Source organism: Phascolarctos cinereus, unplaced genomic scaffold (assembly GCF_003287225.1).
Source record: "Phascolarctos cinereus isolate Bilbo 61053 unplaced genomic scaffold, phaCin_HiC Scaffold_2;HRSCAF=192, whole genome shotgun sequence".
Lineage (NCBI taxonomy): Eukaryota > Metazoa > Chordata > Mammalia > Diprotodontia > Phascolarctidae > Phascolarctos > Phascolarctos cinereus.
This window is the reverse complement of record NW_027555625.1, coordinates 264,678,518-264,697,700: the sequence shown is the minus strand read 5'-3', so window position 1 is coordinate 264,697,700 and position 19,183 is coordinate 264,678,518. Positions and strand designations below refer to the sequence as shown.

The following is a 19,183-nucleotide window of genomic DNA, read 5'->3' as shown; positions in this document are numbered from 1 at the left end:
GTTATAGGTTTTACAAAATTTATGGCATGCAGGAGGTCTGAAAATTCCACTAAATCCCACTATGGGTTCTTGAATGCATTACTTGTCCCCAAAGGCTAAATGTTTGAGGTTAGAGGACTTGAAGAGATGTAAACAAAAATGAGCAGAGCAAAGATAGGCTAAATATAAGAGGGTAGGGACAGTTTGGGAGCACCTGGTGATAGAGGTGCCATCTGAAAATACTGCTAGATACACTTCAGTTGAATTTCCTGAAGACAATGTATGTAGCTTCAGTGTAATCTCGTGTTGTCCTTTTTCAAAGATGGCTTATCATCAGGAAGTCATGAAATTTACATTTTATTTTTCTCCAAGAGTGGTGGAGTTGTGCTTATCCATGAGCCCCATCAGCCACATCCCATCACCTGTCCCCCTTATAACCAACTGTTTTCATTTACAAGGTGGTTTGCAGGGGCAGCTAGGTGGTGCAGTGGATAGAGCACCAACCCTGGAGTCAGGAGGACCTGAGTTCAGATCTGGCCTCAGACACATAACACTCATTAGCTGTGTGACTCTGGGCAAGCCACTTAACCCCAGATGCCCTCACAAAAAAAAAAAAAGCAACAAACAAAAAAAACAACAAGGTGGTTTTACAGTGCTAGGGGTATGGTGGTATATAGCCAGAAAGGTGTTTACTGCTACTCTGAGGATGAAACACATGAGTTTTGTCCTTCATTACCATTGTACTCAACCGAGGGTGGCCTGTTTAAAAGCAGTTCTGTTTCAGTATACCATGGCTTTAAATGAGCTTTAGATTCAGATTTAAAATTTTGTAGTTATAGAGTTTTCCTACTTGTTAACTCATTTTTTCCACTGAGTCTTCCTGGTTTTATTTGACAGGTTCAAGGGGCTCAAGCCGACTATTATCCTTCTCTCCCGAGGAATTTCCGACGCTGAAAGCAGCTGGCGAGCAGGACAAGGTTGGCAAAGAAAAGGGCGTCTTAGATCTGTCGTATGGGCCAGGACCAAGCCTCCGCCCTCAGAGTAAGTCATTAGGATTCCCTGTATGTGACCACTTGTTGAAGCAGCAGTGGTTTTCTTCATTCTGTCTTTCTGTCCTGTCTGAAGTTCTCTCCAGCGGCCAAAGTGTAAGGAGCCCCTCGATGCCAGTGGAGAAACTGTGGCTTTTACCAGATTCTGTCATCCCTGGGCTGTTCTTGCTTAGTTACTTCTTCTCTGTCATCTTAGTGACAGAGGAGGAAGCTTAGTTCAGGGAAGCTAATGGAAAATCTAAGATTACATGCCCTTTCTGGCATACAGTTCTTAGTTTCTTTGCAGTCATGGTTTTGATAGGCAGTGGGTTAGTTGATTGGGTCACTGATCCTAGTAATGGTACATGCCACTGTGTCCCTTCCATTTATATGTAGACTTCTATCAGTTTTGATTTTTTAGTGTTCTCTCCAGGGAGTAGGGAAAGATATGACAGAGGGCCACATTTAAGGAGGTGTGACATGTCATTCCCTTCCTGTTTTAGTCAGAAGACCTAAAAAGAAGCACCTGCTTTTTAGGATTTGATTCAAAGATTTGAAAGTGGTTTATTCATTTGCCAGTTAAAGTGGTTAATGTGCTTTTATTCTTGTGTACCAATTAACCCGAAAACCCTACTCCTTTTCTATCCTCTAATTGAGGTGTGGTAGAACTGCTTTCACTTTGAATCAGGTGTTTATGTAGTTAAATTTGTTTTAAACTGGGGAATTTCTGGACTGGGTAACTGGAGGCTTGGATTCAAGTCTCAACTCTGCCATTTAACTAATTTTATAACCTTGGATACTCAAATCTCTTTTCTCATTTGTAAAATAAGTGTTGGATTAGAAGATTTCTGAGGTCCCTTCCAGTTCTCAGATTTCTCTAATCCCTTGGATTTTCTTACTAACTGAATAGAGGATGAATTGCTGCTATCTCTATCTGCAGTAATCTCAGCTACATCTTTCTGGTAAACTCTGTCAGCAGGACCGTGAATCAGTGATGGTAATTATACCTATGGTAAATTTGTGCCTAAATTGTATAGGAAGCAATGCATGCCATGACAAGTTGGTTTTGTGGTTATTAGGATTACTGTTATGGGTTTTCTATGGGATTCATGTAGTGTTGGCTTAGCAGTGGTTAATGACTGACTGCTAAAAAGACTCAGTAGGAATCAATAATGTGGTCTGGCTGTCAAAAATATGTAATGTAGTTTTATGACCATTAATATAAAGGTTTTAAATTTTGTTTTGTTGACTTTTTTTATACATCACTGTCACTTCCTAATTACCCTCCCTACATCCCCTGTTTAAGACAGTAGTCTTAAAAAAGACAAACAGTTAGTTAGTGCAGTTGTAGACTCCTGCCTTTATCCATAGGAAGAAAACCTATTTCTAGTCCCCTGGAAACAAGACTAGTCATTATACTGATCTGAATTCTTTTCTCTTTTAGTGTTAATTTTTTTTCTATAATTGTGACCAACAGTATGCTGTTCTTTTAGTTCTTCTCTCCAACTAGGTCCTGCCCTAATTCTCTCTTGAGCTGTAACTCTGTGTCACCAATTAACAACCTATTAGACATTTCAAACTGAATATACCGTGGGCACTTCAAAGTCAACATGGTCAAAATAGAATTCATCATCTTTTCCCTAAAACCTCTACCTCTTCTGAACTTTCTTATCATTGTCAAGGTTGCCACCATCCTTCTTATCACTTAAAGATTTGCAGCCAAATTGTTATCCTTGACTCCTCACTCTCCTTTACCCACATATCAAAGCAACTGCAATTGTCTTGACATTTCTTTTACTTTGACAACTCTCCTATGTATCCCCTTCTTTCCCCTCACATAGCCATCACCTTAGCTTAGGCCCTCAGTACCTCTTGCCTGCACTACTGCCATGGCTTCCTAATTGGTGTCCCTTGCCTCATCCCTCTTCCTACTCTAATCCATCTTCCACATGGCTGCCCAAGTGATTTTCCTAAAATTTTCTGACCACGTCATTTCCTCATTCAGTTTATGCTTAGCATAGTTCCTGGCAGATAGGAAATGCTTAATAAATATTTAGTAGGGGCAGCTAGTGGCGCAGTGGATAGAGTACCAACCCTGGAGTCAGGAAGATCTGAGTTCAGATCTGATCTCAGACCAGATACGTAACACTTACTTGCTGTGTGACCCTGGGCAAGTCACTTAACCCCAATTGCCTCAGGGGAAAAAATAATAATAACAATAAATAAATACTTAGTGATTGATCAGCTTTCCTGTTACGTTTATGATCAGATATAAACTCTGTCATTTAAAGCTCTTCACAACCTGATCCAATCCTGCCTATTGCTTCCACCTGCTCTGGGTTCCAGCCGTATGAGCCTTCTTGCTAATCTCCCAATAGGATACTCTAATTCCCATCTCTATGCCTTTGTGTGGGTTAGCCCTAATCTATTACTAGACTGTTCTATCTCCTGACTTCCATCTTTTGGAACCCTTGGCTTTGAGACTCAGCATGAGTATCACTGTCTACATGTGGCCTTTCTTTGTCCTTGTATCTCATATAATGCCTTCCCCTTCAAGATTACCTAGAATCTGCCTTGTATGTTTTACACTTGCTTATATATGGATAAGGTGTCTCCTAATTAGAAGTTTCTTATGGAAAAGGCCTGTTTCACTTTTCTGTTTGTAACCCCAATGCCTAATACAGTGCCTAGAACATATAGGACCACAATAAGGCCTCATTGATTCTGCTTTCTTCATTCTGCATAGTTCATTAAAAAATGGTCTTATCTTAATTCCTTGCAGTCATCATTTCTTGAGGTACAATAAACCATTATTTTCATATACCACACTTTGTGCAGCCATTTCCAAATTGATTAGCAACACCTTTGGTTCTAATTTTCTGCTACCACAAAGAGTCTTTTATGCTTATTTTGGTATCTGTAAGGCCCTTTCTCTTTGTTTTTGATATTCTTAGAGTAAAATGCCCAGCAGTAGGTACCTTGGATCATAGGGCGTGAACAATTTCATAACTTTTTATGTAATTTCAATTTATTTTCCTGAATGGTTGAAAAAGTTCATAATTTCCATAACAGCACATTAAATATGACTGTCTTCCTACAGTACCAACATTGACTTCCTATCTTTTATCATTTTTGCCAATTTGATGGGTGTGAAATAAAACTTCAGGGTTGTTTTAATTTATATTTCTCTTATTAATAGTGATTGGACCTTTTTTTTTTTTTGCAAATGGTTGTTGATAGTTTACATTTCTTCTTTTGAAATGTGTTCATATTCTGTAACTGCAAACCTATTAGAGAATGGCTTCTGGTCTTTTATGTTTATGTTAGTTCCTGATGTGTTTTGGACGTCAGACTTTCATCTGATTTCATTTTCATATTTGATATGAAGGTTTCCCTCCCTTCATTCCGTAGTTTTTAAAAATTCTAGTTCCACTGGTTTTTGTCAGTACAAAAGCTTTTTAATTTCATAGATTCAAAATTAACCTTTTAAAAAATGTTTTGGGGCAGCTAGGTGGCGCAGTGGATAGAGCACCGACCCCAAAGTCAGGAGGACCTGAGTTCAGATCTGGCCTCAGGCCAAACACTTGGCACTTACTAGCTGTGTGACCCTGGACAAGTCACTTAACCCCAATTGCCTAAAAAGAAAAAAGAAAAAAAGTTTTACTTGTATTCCTTGTTTGGTTAAGAATTCTCCCCCAAGCCACTGTTGTGAAAGGTGCTTATTGGGAACATGATAGCCAACTTTAAATGGCAGAACTGGTACTTGGAAAAGGAATTAGATTATAACTCAAAAGGACAGAACAAGGACCAATGAGGGTGAAGTTATAGGGAGGCGGGTTGTAGCTTTAACTTCCTAAAAATTAAGAGCTGTCCCAAAAAGAATGGGTTACTTTGTGAGGTCGCAAGTTTACTGATCACTGATATTCAGAAACTAGGTGAATAACTGACTGGTGTGTATATTGTAAGCTCCTTAAGGGCAGAGTTTATTTTATTTTTGTATTTTTATTTCTAGCACCTACCACAGTGCCTGGGATGTAGCTGTTTTTTTGGGTTTTTTTAGTTGATTGGTTTACTGTTGTAAAATAGAAAAGGGGGAATGGAAGGGAATAAGTATTTATTTATATGACCCCTCCTGTGTGCCAGGAATTATGCTAAGCACGTTTACAAATATGATCTCATTTGATCCTCGCAACAATCCTGAGAGGTAGGTGTTCTTATTATTCTCATTTTTCAGTTGAGGAAACTGAAGCAGACAGAGGTTAAATGATTTACCCAAGGTCTCACAGCTAGTAAGTGTCTGATAACAGATTTGAACTCAGGTCTTCCTGACTCCAGGCCTGGTGCCCTATCCATTGCACCACCAGCTATCTCTAGCTGTCATTAAAGTAGACTCCTGAAGAAATAAAAGTTTGGATTAGATGATTAAGTCATAAATTTTTTTCCTCAGATTGATTCTATGACTGTTCTCAGAGATATAGAGTTTAGAGCTTTTATCTCAGACCAAGTGTTTAGTGGAATGTTGGAAAAGAGTTATACATTTGGAATCAGAGGATCTGAGTTTGAATCTTGTCTTTGCTGCCACCTGTATTTCCTTGGACAAGTAACTTATGTTTCCTTAGGTCTCAGATTCTTAGAAAATATGAGAGTTAGACTGGATGATCTCTAACGTCCATTCTAGCTCTAAATCCCATAATCTTTATGGGATTGGTTAAAATACAGGAAACCCTATGTTTCTGGGACATATATTTCAGTAAACTTTTATGTTGTGGTGCCTTTGACTAAGAGTTATTTAAGAAGAGTCTTTTAGCTCAATTAAATTGTTTTTTGGCCTGTAACTGTATTTCCCAGTAGCTTTTAATGCAAAATTAAATGATGCTATTTGGTGACAGTGCATTATCAAAATATTCTAGTAAAATGCTATAGGTTACCACTTTTTAAAAATTTCAATTACTATTGACCAGAGACTAATTTGTTTTTATACATGCTTTAATTTATTTAGAGGATTAGTTCTGTGGGCCTGTGCTAATCTATATGTTTGGACTAGGACCCTGACATTGGGCCATATTTCTCATTTTCTCTTGGCAGCTGAAATGCCTTTTAGAGAGGCCCATTTATTCTTGGAGTTCATACTCATGTGTTAGATTTCTGCTTGACCCAATTCAGCTTGATTCCTCAATTTATATACATTTTTTTTTTATGAAAGAGAGGGTCGCTTTGACCTTCATAACCTCATACTGCTCCTTCCCCCTCCCTCCTTTTTTGCCCCCTTTTAATTTCCAGATGTGACGAGCTGGAGGGAGGGCGGTGGGCGGAACATAACCTCTGCCACATCTCTGACCGCCTCCCCGACTGAGCCGGGCAGCAAGAACTCGAGTACAGGAGATGGAGCCCCCTCCTCGACATGTACCAGCGATTCTAAGGAGCCTTCTCTCCGCCCGGCTCAGCCTGTCCGAAAAGGGGCTTCACAGTTCATGGGAAATGTATACCACCCACCTACATACCATGACATGCTTCCTGCTTTTGTAAGTCCTAAGTGTATAAAATTTTTCTTGAAGTTGGATTGTGTCCAGCAGACCTTAGCTCAAATGGCTGAGTCTTTTTCATATTATCCAAAGTTTTCTACCCAGGTGTGTAATTTTATAGGTTTCCGCTCTTTTACATTTTCTTACTATTTAATTATTTCAGCACTGGTTTTTCAGCATAAAAAAAGTTGGTATTTCCCAAGACAGCCTTATTCCTATTTTTTAGCTTGCAGCAGGAAAGAAATGAAAGGGTGGGGGTTAGTACAGTTTTGGGATGATTAATTAGGAAAGTTAAGGGTGCCCTACTGTTTTCTTCCTCAGCTATTCTTTTCTAGACAAGTCAGATTTGACAGGAATCATCTTATTTTATATAATTATTTGAAAACCTATTTACCAATATTGTGTTTCAGATGTGTTCACAACAGTCACCAGAGACCCAGGGTACAGTGGAACGAGGGTCTTTTCCTCTTCCTCAACTACGCCTAGAACCTCGAGTTCCTTTTAGACAGTACCAGATGAATGAGCAAGATGGGTAAGATTACTGTATTTGATGTGTGGAGACACAAGGCACTTGTAGTTTTTATTTAAGAGTATAATGAATATAGACGATTTAAAGGTTGTAAGCCAAGTAGGTTATGTTGGGTCTTGATATGTTAGTTCTGTAGTAGACAAGAGACACTAGGTTTTAATTTTAAGTCTTTGGGTAAGTTGTACCAATGTTACATGTTTCCTCAGGATGCCAGGAGCAATGAATGATGGCCCTTATACTCACCCTATGAAATAAAGGGCCTTCTTACTCTTATATGAAAATAGGTTGAAAGGAGGATTACAGGGAGTGATTTTAAGCATCATATATACCCTTGAACCTTTTAATCATGGAGAATTAAAACAGAAGGAAGAAAGCCAAAAAAATTGTTTATTTTCCTGCAGTCTATGTGACTGGCACATACAGTATCATTATTCATCTTCCCCCTTCCAATAGGAAAGAAAACAGAATGGGAATGTCCCGCCCAACACGCCCCATAAGGCAGCTAGGGGAACGGGCTCCACGACCCACCATCATCAATGCTGAAAACCTCAAAGGGCTTGATGAACTTGATACTGATGCAGATGATGGTTGGGCAGGTATGAACTTCTATTGCTTGACTGGTTTTCAAATGACTGCTTGGAAAGGTAGGAATACTAGTAATTCACTTATATCCCTGTCTTCTTGACAGGGTTACTAAATTTTTATCCCTTTTGGCCTATTTTTTTCCTCTTGGTTTGGAAGTGAAGGGGAAAGGTATAGAAGAGTTTATAGGGTTTTTCATTTATTGGAACAGAACTGGGGTTTCTTATTGGCCATCAGACCTGAGCAGTTGCCTTTCATGACAGTTCTTCAAGTAAGATGGGCTTCTTTTCTGTGTGTGAAGTGGAGTGGGTGTTGCATTTCTGAGTAGTGGGAAATTTCGTAATGTGACTTTATCTGTAGCACTGGTGGCATTTTGTATGGTTTGTCTTAGCAACTGATTTGGGAGGCTAGCCTTGAATTCCCTCACCATATTGGAAAGATGTTGAATTTCTCTTCTCATATTATTTCCTCCCTGGTCCTCCTTTTGCTGTAGGCCTTCATGATGAAGTGGATTATTCAGAGAAACTGAAATTCAGTGAAGATGAGGAAGAGGAAGAGGCTCTTAAGGATGGAAGACAGAAGTGGTAAGAAGGCTTGGCCTGGTTTTTCTATATAACAGCTGTCTAGACTTGAGGATATTTAAAATAGATTTTAGGTACTACTATAATGCCTTATCATGGCATGAAGGCTGTGTTACTAAACTGTAAACTCTGGGAGGTTCTTCTATTTCAGAAAAACTTCCATAGTCCTAGCAACACTATGTTTTGTTTTTTGAGAACCAACCTATATAAGTATGATGAAGGTTATCACCATTAGAATTGAATTCTTTGGCTGCAACAGCCATTGAAACAAAGATTGAAAATGGCCAATCTTGACATTTTCACAGGAAACAAAATCAGAAGAAAAAAGGAAGATGCAGCTAAATTAAAGAATAGCTTATAGGTTCTTCTTAGAAAATGTATAGAGGAAAGATATCAGTAAAAAGACCAAAAGATCTTGAAACTTCCTCAACCAGGAAACACTCAGTGTCCTTGACGTGTAGAGAGATGTCTGGCCAAAGGCAGCACTGTATTAGAGTATAGATACCCACTTGTAAGATCCTAAAGGGAAGGAGAGCAGAAGATAAAGAGTAGTATTGCCTCATAAAACAATGAGAAGCAGTGGAAGGAGGAAAAAGCTTAATGCAAAAATCCCAACTGAACAAAAACACCTCAGGGTCACTTAAGAATAAAAAATGTGCAAGTATGGTGCCAGAGATGAAACATAGATGTCCTATAAATGTCTTAAAACTGAATTTGTTCTCTTTCTCCCTGATCCTTTTCTTTCTAACTTCCCTCTCACTGTCAAGTCATCACCATCCCCTCAGTCCTCCAGGCTAGAAACCTTAGGGGTCATCTTCAACTCCTCATTCTCATCCCACCCCCAGTTGGTTGTTAAGGCCTGTCAGTGTTACATTCATAACATGTCTAGTATGTGCCTCTTCTCTCCTCTGACACTGCAGTCACTCTGGTGCGAGCCCTTATCACCTCACACCTGAACTATTGCAATAACTCGTTGACTGGTCTCCTTCCCTCAGGTCTCTCCCCGCAAGAATCCGTCCTTCTCTCAGCTGTGAGATTAATCTTCTTTGAGTGTAGGTCTGGCCATGTCGCAGATTTCCCAGTCTACCGTTCTGTAAACTCTAGTGGATCCCTATCACTTCTAGGATTAGGTATAAAATTTTGGGCAGTTCAGCCTAATCTGGCCCCCTCCTATCTTTTCAGTCTTCTTCCACCTCACTCCCCTATCCATAGTCTAATGACCAGTGACGCTGATCCCCGTGCTGTACTACACACTGCATCTCTGAACTTTGGGCATTTTCATTTGCTGTCACCTATTCCAGGTTCACTCTCCCTCCTCAACTATCTCTCCCTTTGGCTTCCTAAAAGTCCCACCTTCTTCAAGAAGCCGTTCTTGATTCCCCCTTAATGCTAGTGCCTTCTCTCTGTTGATATTTCCTCCAGCTTATCCTGTGTATATTTTGTTAGTGCATAATTGTTTTCATGTTGTCTTCCCATTAGAATGTGATCTCCTTCAGAGCAGGAATTGTCTTTTTTGCCTTTCTTTGTATCCCCACTACTTAGCATAGCACCTGGCACATAGTAGGTGCTTAGCTTAATAAGTGTGTATTGACCAAATGACATGGAAAAGATCCTATTTCCATAACTTTACTGTCTAGTATGGTGGAGCCATCTGTCTCTCCTGAACTTCCTCATTCGTGTTGATGTACCATAATCTTTCTGTTTACCCAGATTCTTAATCTCTTTGTCTCTTGTCCTCTTTTCTCAACCCTCTTTCTCAATCTAATCAGTAAACATATCTTGTTGCCTTACCTTCACAAGTACTGCTTTCATTCATCATAAATCTCCCTGGTTATACAGCCCTAACACTTGTTCTGGGTCTTTTGGCCTCTTTTCTGGATGGTTATTGCTATAGCCTCCTAACTGTTCCTTGTGCTTTCAGTCTCCCTTTTCCAATCCATCCTTCACACAGATGCCAGATAGGTATTCCTGAAACAAAAGATCTGACAGCATCACTTCCTTACTCAAAAACTCTTATTGTTATTATTCAGTTGTGTCTGAGTCTTTGTTGATCCCATTGGGGGTTGTCTTGGCAAAGATACTGGAGTGGTTTGCCATTTCCTTCTCCAGCTCATTTTACAGATGAGGAAACTGAGGCAAATAAGGTTTAATGACTTGCCCAGGGTCATACAGCTAGTAAACATCTGAGTCTGGATTTGAATTCAGGTCTTCCTGATTCTAGGCCTGGTGCTCCATCCAATGCACTATCTAGTTGAGTAGATCCCTCTTGCCTGTAGAATAAAATGCAAAATCCTCAACCTGGTATTGAAAGCTCTCTAAAATCAGGTTCCCATCTACCTTTCCAGTAGTATATTTTATTATTCCACCCCATCTTTTTAAAGTCTAACTAGTCTCCTGGGTAGTATAGTTCCCATGCATCACATTTTTTCCCATGCTTTGGCATTAGTATGTAATTCTCTCCCCATCCACAGTTAGTTATTACTCTTCTCTGTTCCTTTTTTATTTTCTCTTCTCTCTCTAAATTTCTTAGTATTTTCTTTATATTGATTTAGTTGTATACATGTTGGGTTCCCTCAGTAGAATAGAAGGTAGGGGTTTTTGTATCCTTGGTGCTTTCACACTTAATAGGCTTTTAATAAATGTTAGTTGAATTAAATAAAATTTTAGTCTTAGATTAGCCACTGGCAGAATTGGAAATGACACTGCAGAAAACAAATAAGAAATGCAGTGCATATACAGGGGTCGTTCATGCTGGAGGTAACTCAACTGGAGGGCTTAGAAGGGACTATACCAAAGGTACGGGAGGGAGGGGAGAATATTTAAGATTTTATTGTTGCTAAAGAAAACCAGCTAGGAAAATATCAATAACTGGACTCATCTGACTACTTTGTATACAAAATTTTTAAGAGAATAGACCATATCAGGAGGACCTGAGTTCAAATACAGCCTCAGACACTTCACACTTACTAGCTGTGTGACCCTGGGCAAGGCACTTAACCCCAGTTGCCTCACCAAAAAAAAAAAGAGAGAGAGAGAGAGAATAGACCATACATATTTCAGGGGTACTTACTGAAATGTGTAGAGAATACAGAATACTGCTGTACTTACTGTTTATTGACTATAAAAAATATGTGATTTGATAGAGTAAAACCACTACCTTAAAGACTGGTTTTCAACAAAATGTCTCCCATGCATGTCAAAGTCATATAAAATGTTAACATGAAAAATGTCAAACTCTCTCAATTATTAATGTCAGTTGAGGCATAAAACTGAGAGATGGAATATTCGACAGAGGTGAACACCACTGTCATGGAGAAGGTCCAGCTCAGAGTCAAGTTTGAAGGATTCCCTCCCTATAGTGTCAAGTCTCTTAAAGTGATCCTATTTATGAATGACATTGTATTGATTCCATCAAAGCCAGAACATGCAGAACTTCGTAAACAAGACCCAAGATTTTGGCCAAACGATGCACACAAGAATTACTGAGTGGATTTAGAGTGTTTGTTCTCCACTACACAACCTGTGTTATCACTCACTATGTGAGCTAGGCACTGCAGATGGAGGGTGAATGGGGTCCATGGTCGCAAAGGAGAGACGGGAAAGGGGGAGGAGGAGCAGGAATGTGGGCTGGATTGTTAGGTAGCATAGTTCCCACATATAATATCTTTTTCGGGGAATTTCCCAATTTTTTGAATTTCAAACCTGTCCTGGAAACAAAGGCCTCACTTTTTAATGTCAGTTTTCTTCTAGCTCTCCCTGTTTTCTTTTTTAAAAAAATTTTTAAAAATATTTTATTTTCAGTTCCAAATTCTCATATGCACCCGTCCCTCTAGTCCTTTCCCCACCAATTTCGGAGTCAAGATATATAATATCTATTGTACATATGAAATCCTGCAAAACATTTCTATATTAGTTGTTGTAGGGGAAAAAAGCAAGAAAACTAAAGAAAAAATACTCTTCAATATGCACTCAGAGTCCATCAGTTCTCTCTCTAGAACCCTTTGGAATTGTCAGGGATCTTTGTATTGATCAGAGTTAGCGCCCTCTTTTTTAAGCCCTTTAAAAATCCTGACACGCTTCTGTAGACTTAGGTGAATCGTGTACTGAGGTTGGGAATCAGGATCCTACAGCTTTGTTGTCAGACTCAAATAGGAATGGAACCCTGAAGGCTACATATTGACTTAGAAAATTACAAATTAATGTTATCTAGATTGTACTTTTAATTTAATTTGTTAAATATTTCCTAATTACTTTTTAATCACTTTTGGCTACACCTGAGTTTTCATCCTCTGCCCTACAGCAACATGATGTCCCATTCTAGTACTCTTTTGTTTTTAGGTTAAAATCTGCAGAAAAGGGGCAGGTAGGTGGCGCAGTGGATAGAGCTCCAACCTTGGAGTCAGAAGGACCTGAGTTCACATCCGGCCTCAGACCAAACACTTGATACTTACTAGCTGTGTGACCCTGGGCAAGTCGCTTAACCCCAATTGCCTAAAAAACAAAACAAAACAAAACAACAAAAAGAAAATCTGCAGAAGAATATAATTATCTGTTTTTAAATATTTAGACTGATTTCTAGATCCAAAGCAAACTGTTTTCAACTAGGAAGTACTCTGTTATAGTCGAAAGAATACTGGATTTAGAGTCAGGGGACCTTGTTTGCATCATAGCTCTTCTGTTTGCCACCTTTATAATTTTGGCTAAGTCAGTTAGCCTCTCCAAACCTGTTTACTCATCTTTAAAATAAAGAAGTTGGATTTGATCCCTAAAGTCCTTTCTAGGTCTAAATTCCAGATTCTAGATTACTTCTGTGGCTTTTAAGTGGAAGTCTAATTCTTTGTGAGTAATCTTCTTTACTCATACTAGATTTTAGCTTTTCTTCTTCATCATGGCCTAATGATGTTAGTGACTTTGTAGGGGTTTGTTGGACTTCTCAGATGAGGCTGGTTAGAAGGACCAGAATTTGTTTAAAACGATTGGGGGATTAATCTTAAAAGGAATTTTGTTGTAGGAACACTTGGGATCCAAGGAGACAGCGACAGTTGTCGCTGAGTTCTGCAGACGGTGCTGATGTCAAGCATACCCTGGATGAAGGAAAGACCTGGGGTGAATCGATGGGCTTATCTCGGGCCATCCGTAGGGTGCTAGAGCCTCAGCCACCTTCCAGGAAGCTGAATAGTTGGACCCCGACCCCTGATTATCAGGTGCTTTGGGTGCTTGTGAGGTCTGTGCCTTAGCATTCAGGTGGGGAAACATAAAGCTCCATTGATTAAGACAAGAATCATGGTTTACCACATTGGTAGTGCCAAGGCAATAACTAAACAGGGCATTTAATTAATCGTAGGATATAGTTGTATTTCCACTGAATTCTGTCAGTGTGTCCCTAAAAAGTACATGAATTGTATTATTTTTAATGTTCTTGGGAAATGGCTGTTTAAAAGAATCCTATTGTAAATATTTTTATAAAATGGATAATGGTGGTTTATTTTATCTTATGTATAAGTCTAGATTTGATTATATTTTATTAGTTTCAAATGAGTGGCTCATTAACAATTTGAATATGAGGAATGTAAGAGAAGGCTTATATTTAATTGTATCCTACAGTACTCTGTGAACAATAATTACTACTGCCACATGTTGCTTTAACATTTTCAAAACGGCTTTACGTGTATCTTTGGAGCTTTACAACAGTCCTCTGAGTTAGGTATTGTCCGAATTTTATGGATTAAATTGAATAGGTATCTTCTGGGTAATTAATATGACCATTCAAGTAATACTTCTTGCCAAATCTGTGATCGGGTGAATATCTTGGTCCAGGGATTGTCAGAATATGCAAAATAATAACCATTTTTGGTTCGTATTTAAGCCCTGATGGGGGAGTAAATTGCCCTTCACTAGCCAAACTTTGTAACCCATCTGCAATCCAGCATCTTCAAAGAGAAATCCTCAGATTTTTCTGTTTTATCTTTAATATTCAAAGTAACTTATCATAGTTTCATTAGAGTTGCAGTTTCTTTTGATAAATTAGGTAGGAATCACCTTAATTTTTATATGAATGAGAATGAATTTTATTGTTTCACTGTGGAGTTGTATATTCAGAATATTATCCATTTTCAAAGGGCTGGAGGAATTGAGTAGTTATTGTTCCTTAATGAGTGGTGAAGGTGTAGAACCCTGGCCCTGTGCTCTAGTCGTCTAAGCCTACCGATGTCTGGATTTGTAACCCATGGCTCCTTTTGCCCTGGAAAGGGATTTGGGAGGCATAGAGAGCAACCTTTGTTGGGATAAGACTTGTGATTTCTGTTGTCTTTTGAAGAGGCATCTTATCATAGGTTTTCTTGTTTTGGTAGAAGCCTTCAATAAATAACATGCTCCGGCAACAGTCTGTGGAAGACAAAGAGGACAAGATGCCCCCACGGCAGAAATTTGTACCCTCGGAAGTCTCTGAGGCTGTGGAGAGAGCCCGAAGACGCCGGGAGGAAGAGGAGCGTCGAGCCCGAGAGGAGAGATTGGCTGCCTGCGCTGCCAAGCTCAAACAGTTAGATCAGAAGTGCAAGCAAGCCCAAAAGGCCAGTGAGGCACAGAAACACGCAGACAGTGAAGCTCCCCGATCCCCAGCCACGGAGAAAAGTTCCCCGCAGGAGAATGGCCAGGCTTTCCACAAAGGTATGAACTGTTGTGCCTCAGCACTCATTGGGTCATTCCATGGGGTTGGTAAATGATATAAGATTTTTATAATTATATAGCAACATTCTCTGATGACCTTGGAGTGTATTATAAGCACTGCCTTTGTGTTATGATATGGTTTCAACAAAGTTTGGGTGAAGTTTAGGCTAAGGCTCATTTTCTGGTGGGTGTGTGTGTGTGTGTGTGTGTGTGTGTGTTTATTGGAACAACCATTGCCCTGAGAATTAAACTTGCTCACAGTTACATGGTTTATTAATAAAGATGGGAGAAATTGACATTTGCAGTTTGATTTGATGCTGCTTCTCTGTCCTTTGGCTTTGGTGGTAGCTGCTTTGTGTTTGGAAGAGGATTGTTCTTAGCAGTCACTCTCTATAGCTGGAGCAAAGGGAAAGGCATTTTAGGGGCCAAATGAGTGTTGTTCAGTCCTGAGCCTAAAAGCTGAGAGATTATGTGAGTACTCTTGTGTAGTTAAGTTCTTCCTAATTTATTAAAGTCATTCGTGTGTCATAAAATTTCTTTCTTCCTTAATGACCTCAGCTGAAAAGAGGGAACAATGTGTGTGGATGATACAGTGTGAATGTTGAAGGGTGATGCCTGGCGTCTCATTGTCAGCACTTTTGTCAAGTGACAGCATACGTTTCTTCTATGTTTTGCTCTGTAGCAACACCTGAGTTACATGCCCAGGAATCTCCTGCTACTTATAATGAAAAAGAGTCAGCTATCCCTCATGTTGTGACCCAGAGCAGCAGTGATGAGGAACTCAGAGAATCCACATCTCCTGCACAAGAATTCAACAAATACCAAAAATCACTTCCCCCTAGATTTCAGCGCCAACAACAGCAGCAACAGGTAAACACGGTAAACATTTAAAAGAATGCTACAAAACACAACAAAGTGGCAATTTCAGTTTCCTTCTCCTTAACTTCGTCCTTGCCTATGAGTAATTTTAAAAGTTGGACAATTAAAATGGGGACATTGGTGGCTCATTCTATAGCTATTACTTCTTAAAAACAAGGAAGACTCTTTTGAATGAAATTTTTGTTTCTAGAAAGAAGCTCTTGGTCTCTCTTCTGTTTTCCTGGTAGTTAGAGGGCATTTTGCTTGGCTGGCAGTCTGTGAATGTACTTGGGTACTTTAGGCCCTAAAGAACACTTCTTGTGTCCAAGTAGCATTCCTTGGGTGCTCCGTGTGAGGACTGCCTTGGATCTTTTGGTCACCACCATCTCCACTTCCCTTTAGTGGCCACATCCCAAAGTCGACTTTATTGTGCTTGGAAGTTTTTAGGACTCTTGGAGTAACCATAGAACTTTTAACCCAAAGTCTTTAGGAGCTTTCAGCTGAGCCCTACACTTTCTACAGGAATAGTTAACTTGTTACAAGGGCTTTTTTTTGGCAGGGGGTGCTTCTTTCTTAGACTGGGAATTTAGTAAGGCAAATTCATGAAGTAAGGTGTCTCATTACGGATTGGAGTATTTTGGATAATTTCATTTAAAGGGCACATTAGTAACAGTGACTAAAGTTAACCCTTAACTGAGAGGTGGAATGAACCAGCACCAGGCTGAAAATGATAAACAGGCAAACTTGAAGAAACCGGTAAACAAGCTGTGTGCTTGGCTCCTCCATGGACAGATGAGGTTTGGACATGAGGACCTCTGCTAAGTTCTCATGTCTTGCTTCTGTTTTTGAAAGAAGGAAAATATCCAGCGTGTCTCTGCTACAGTTATTTCATTAATTATTGCCAGGTTGCCCTAAAGAGTAGATATTGCTAGAGCATCCAGGATCTTTTGATATGCTACAATTATTACGTATCTATGGGATATACTGTTTATGCATATTGACCCTCAGCCACCTTCTTTTCCATATGGAATCTACTATAGCCTCACAGAATCTTAGCAGGCAGATTAGATGGCTTTTTCTGTTTTTATTTGGGGAAGTTTGTGTTAAAGACACGCTGAGTAATGTTGCATTAACGCATGTCCTTAACATGCATTAACACATTTAATAAACTATTGGGCTTATGGAACGAAGTAGGATAAGGGAGAAATAAGCTCTCCCTGGGGCAAATTCCTTGATTTTTCAATTTCCTTTGATTCTGTAGAAAGGATGGATACTGATCAGTTCCAGGCATTAGATTGCATATAAATAAAAACTGCCTGTGTTGTACTGCGGCAACATGTCTATTTCTGTGGTTTGATGACATAAAGCAGTTTTCACTTTAGAAAGTTTTTATGTCCAAATACATTGTGACCAACCAAAAGAGCCTGAGGCCAAGGCCGTAAAGGCTAGCACTCCTGGGTTTCGCTTCTGCAGTCATCATTTCCTGCTTTTATTTTCCTGTTCCATATGGGATGCTGCTTAGTTTAGTTCTTGATCTCTCAAAATTGTGGCATCTGTTTGATCAAAGCTGGAAGAACATGCCTGTGAGTGGGTGCTTCCAGTTCCTGATGTCTTGTACCTTACCAGATCCATTCTCTGTCTTAATTAGGAACAGCTGTACAAGTTGCAGCACTGGCAGCAGCAGCAGCAGCAGCAGGTCTATCCTCCACCTTCCCATTCCCACCCTCAGCGTACCTTTTACCCACATCACCCTCAGATGCTGGGATTTGATCCTCGTTGGATGATGATGCCTCCCTACATGGATCCACGAATACCTCCAGCTCGAACCCCTGTTGACTTTTACCCTTCAGCTCTACATCCTTCAGGTAAGAGCTTTCTGATTCTGATTTAATCCAGCATTAGTCAACTGGCCAGATTCTTTTAGCATTTGAAAAAGTAACATTCTCCCCTGCTCACCTGTAGGGTTTCTTTTTGGGGGGAGACCTGGGGGGGAGACACACACACAAGTTTAGATTCTTAGAACTTCTTTTTACATACATTCTTTTTTTTTTTTGCCTTTTTTTGGTGAGGCAGTTGGGGTTAAGTGACTTATCCAGGGTCACACAGCTAGTAAGTGTCCAGTGTCTGAGGTCAGATTTGAACTCAGGTCCTCCTGACTCTGAAGCTGTATCCACTGCACCACCTAGCTGCCCCATATACATTCTTAGAACTAAAAGATCTTAAAAGGTTGTCTTGTCTGACCCAAGTCTGACTAGTGAGGAACTTTGGCTCCCACAAAGTTAAGTGAATATAACCCAAATTGATCAATGTTATTTTATCTTATTAGTGATTTTACCTTAATCTGTTTAGGTAGAGTTAAAAAAAAAATCTCATCTTTCCTTTCACTTCTCCCCCCTAATTTCCCTAAGCTGAGGAAGCCTTGTGACTTCTTAAAGCTCTTGCAAGTTTCTAGAACCTTTTCAACTTTGTGGTGGGTAATGGCTAGATAGAGATAGAGCCTGGGAAATATCAAACTGGCATATCGTTTACCCTAGGCAGGCTTTTGGGACCTTAATTCACTTTCCTCAACTCCATAGCAACAAAAGACCCCTAATACAAGACTCCTTTTAGTTCTCCATCATAAAACCATTTCATTTCTTTAAAAGTTATTTCTGCTGTATTACAGGTATTAGTTGTAAATAATAAGCTTTATAGATTGGTAACTGATGAGTGGCAACATTCCAGTTCCTTTTCCTATTTTTCTATTTCTTGAATGTTCTCTTCAGTTAGCTCATAGGCTTCCATATCCACCTCCTTTATCTACCATAAGGAAGAGATTGCACTGGTCCCCGCTTTGCAGCTGGGCTCTTAATAAGATTATAGTTATCAGTTCTTTGCTATCTTTAGGAATGATGAAACCAATGATGCCACAGGACTCCATCAATGGGACTGGCTGTCACTCTGAGGAACAGAACTGTCCACCCCCAGTCCAAGAAAGGAAAACGGCTTTAATGGAGCCTTCTCCTGTGTGGAGCCAAGAGAGCTATGTGACGATTCAAAACAAGGGATATTCTCTCCCCAACCCAAAGCAAAATGACCCAGCTCTGACAGTTGAAGGAGTACATGCCAGGTGAGAGAACGTGTGATGCCACTGACCTACTGTGATTAACAGAGGAGGATTCTGTGAGTCCCTGCTTATGAGGTGAAAATGAGGCTTCAGTGAAAAGCTGCTAAGCAGGTGTAAGAGGTGCATTGAGACCTCTTTATGTGCACTTAGGGGAAGAAAGAGGAAGACAGGGCTTTGGATATGTGCATTTTTCTTTGGATGCTTCTTTGTGAGAGAATTCTAACTGATGGCAGAATTAAAAGCCCACAAGGAATTCTTAATAACTAAAGTGAAGCAGTAAGAGGTACTGCCTTATTCTCATGTAGTAGGACCTCAAGACCTTTTCAGAGTGG

The 19,183-nt window shown here is 39.7% G+C and overlaps 1 protein-coding gene across 8 annotated transcripts in view; it reads left to right on the top strand.

Annotated features, from left to right (window-relative positions):
- Nucleotides 1–19,183, top strand: part of PRRC2B (proline rich coiled-coil 2B) — a 100,802-nt gene that overhangs the window by 58,416 nt on the left and 23,203 nt on the right. For all 8 annotated transcript variants that reach the window (XM_020973516.2, XM_020973513.2, XM_020973514.2 and 5 more), the window contains exons 6-15: nt 877–1,020; nt 6,288–6,529; nt 6,940–7,061; nt 7,512–7,654; nt 8,134–8,224; nt 13,233–13,425; nt 14,572–14,887; nt 15,570–15,757; nt 17,394–17,610; nt 18,632–18,854. In XM_020973516.2, the coding sequence (XP_020829175.1) occupies nt 877–1,020; nt 6,288–6,529; nt 6,940–7,061; nt 7,512–7,654; nt 8,134–8,224; nt 13,233–13,425; nt 14,572–14,887; nt 15,570–15,757; nt 17,394–17,610; nt 18,632–18,854 (1,879 nt within the window). The remainder of the gene's footprint in view (nt 1–876; nt 1,021–6,287; nt 6,530–6,939; nt 7,062–7,511; nt 7,655–8,133; nt 8,225–13,232; nt 13,426–14,571; nt 14,888–15,569; nt 15,758–17,393; nt 17,611–18,631; nt 18,855–19,183) is intronic.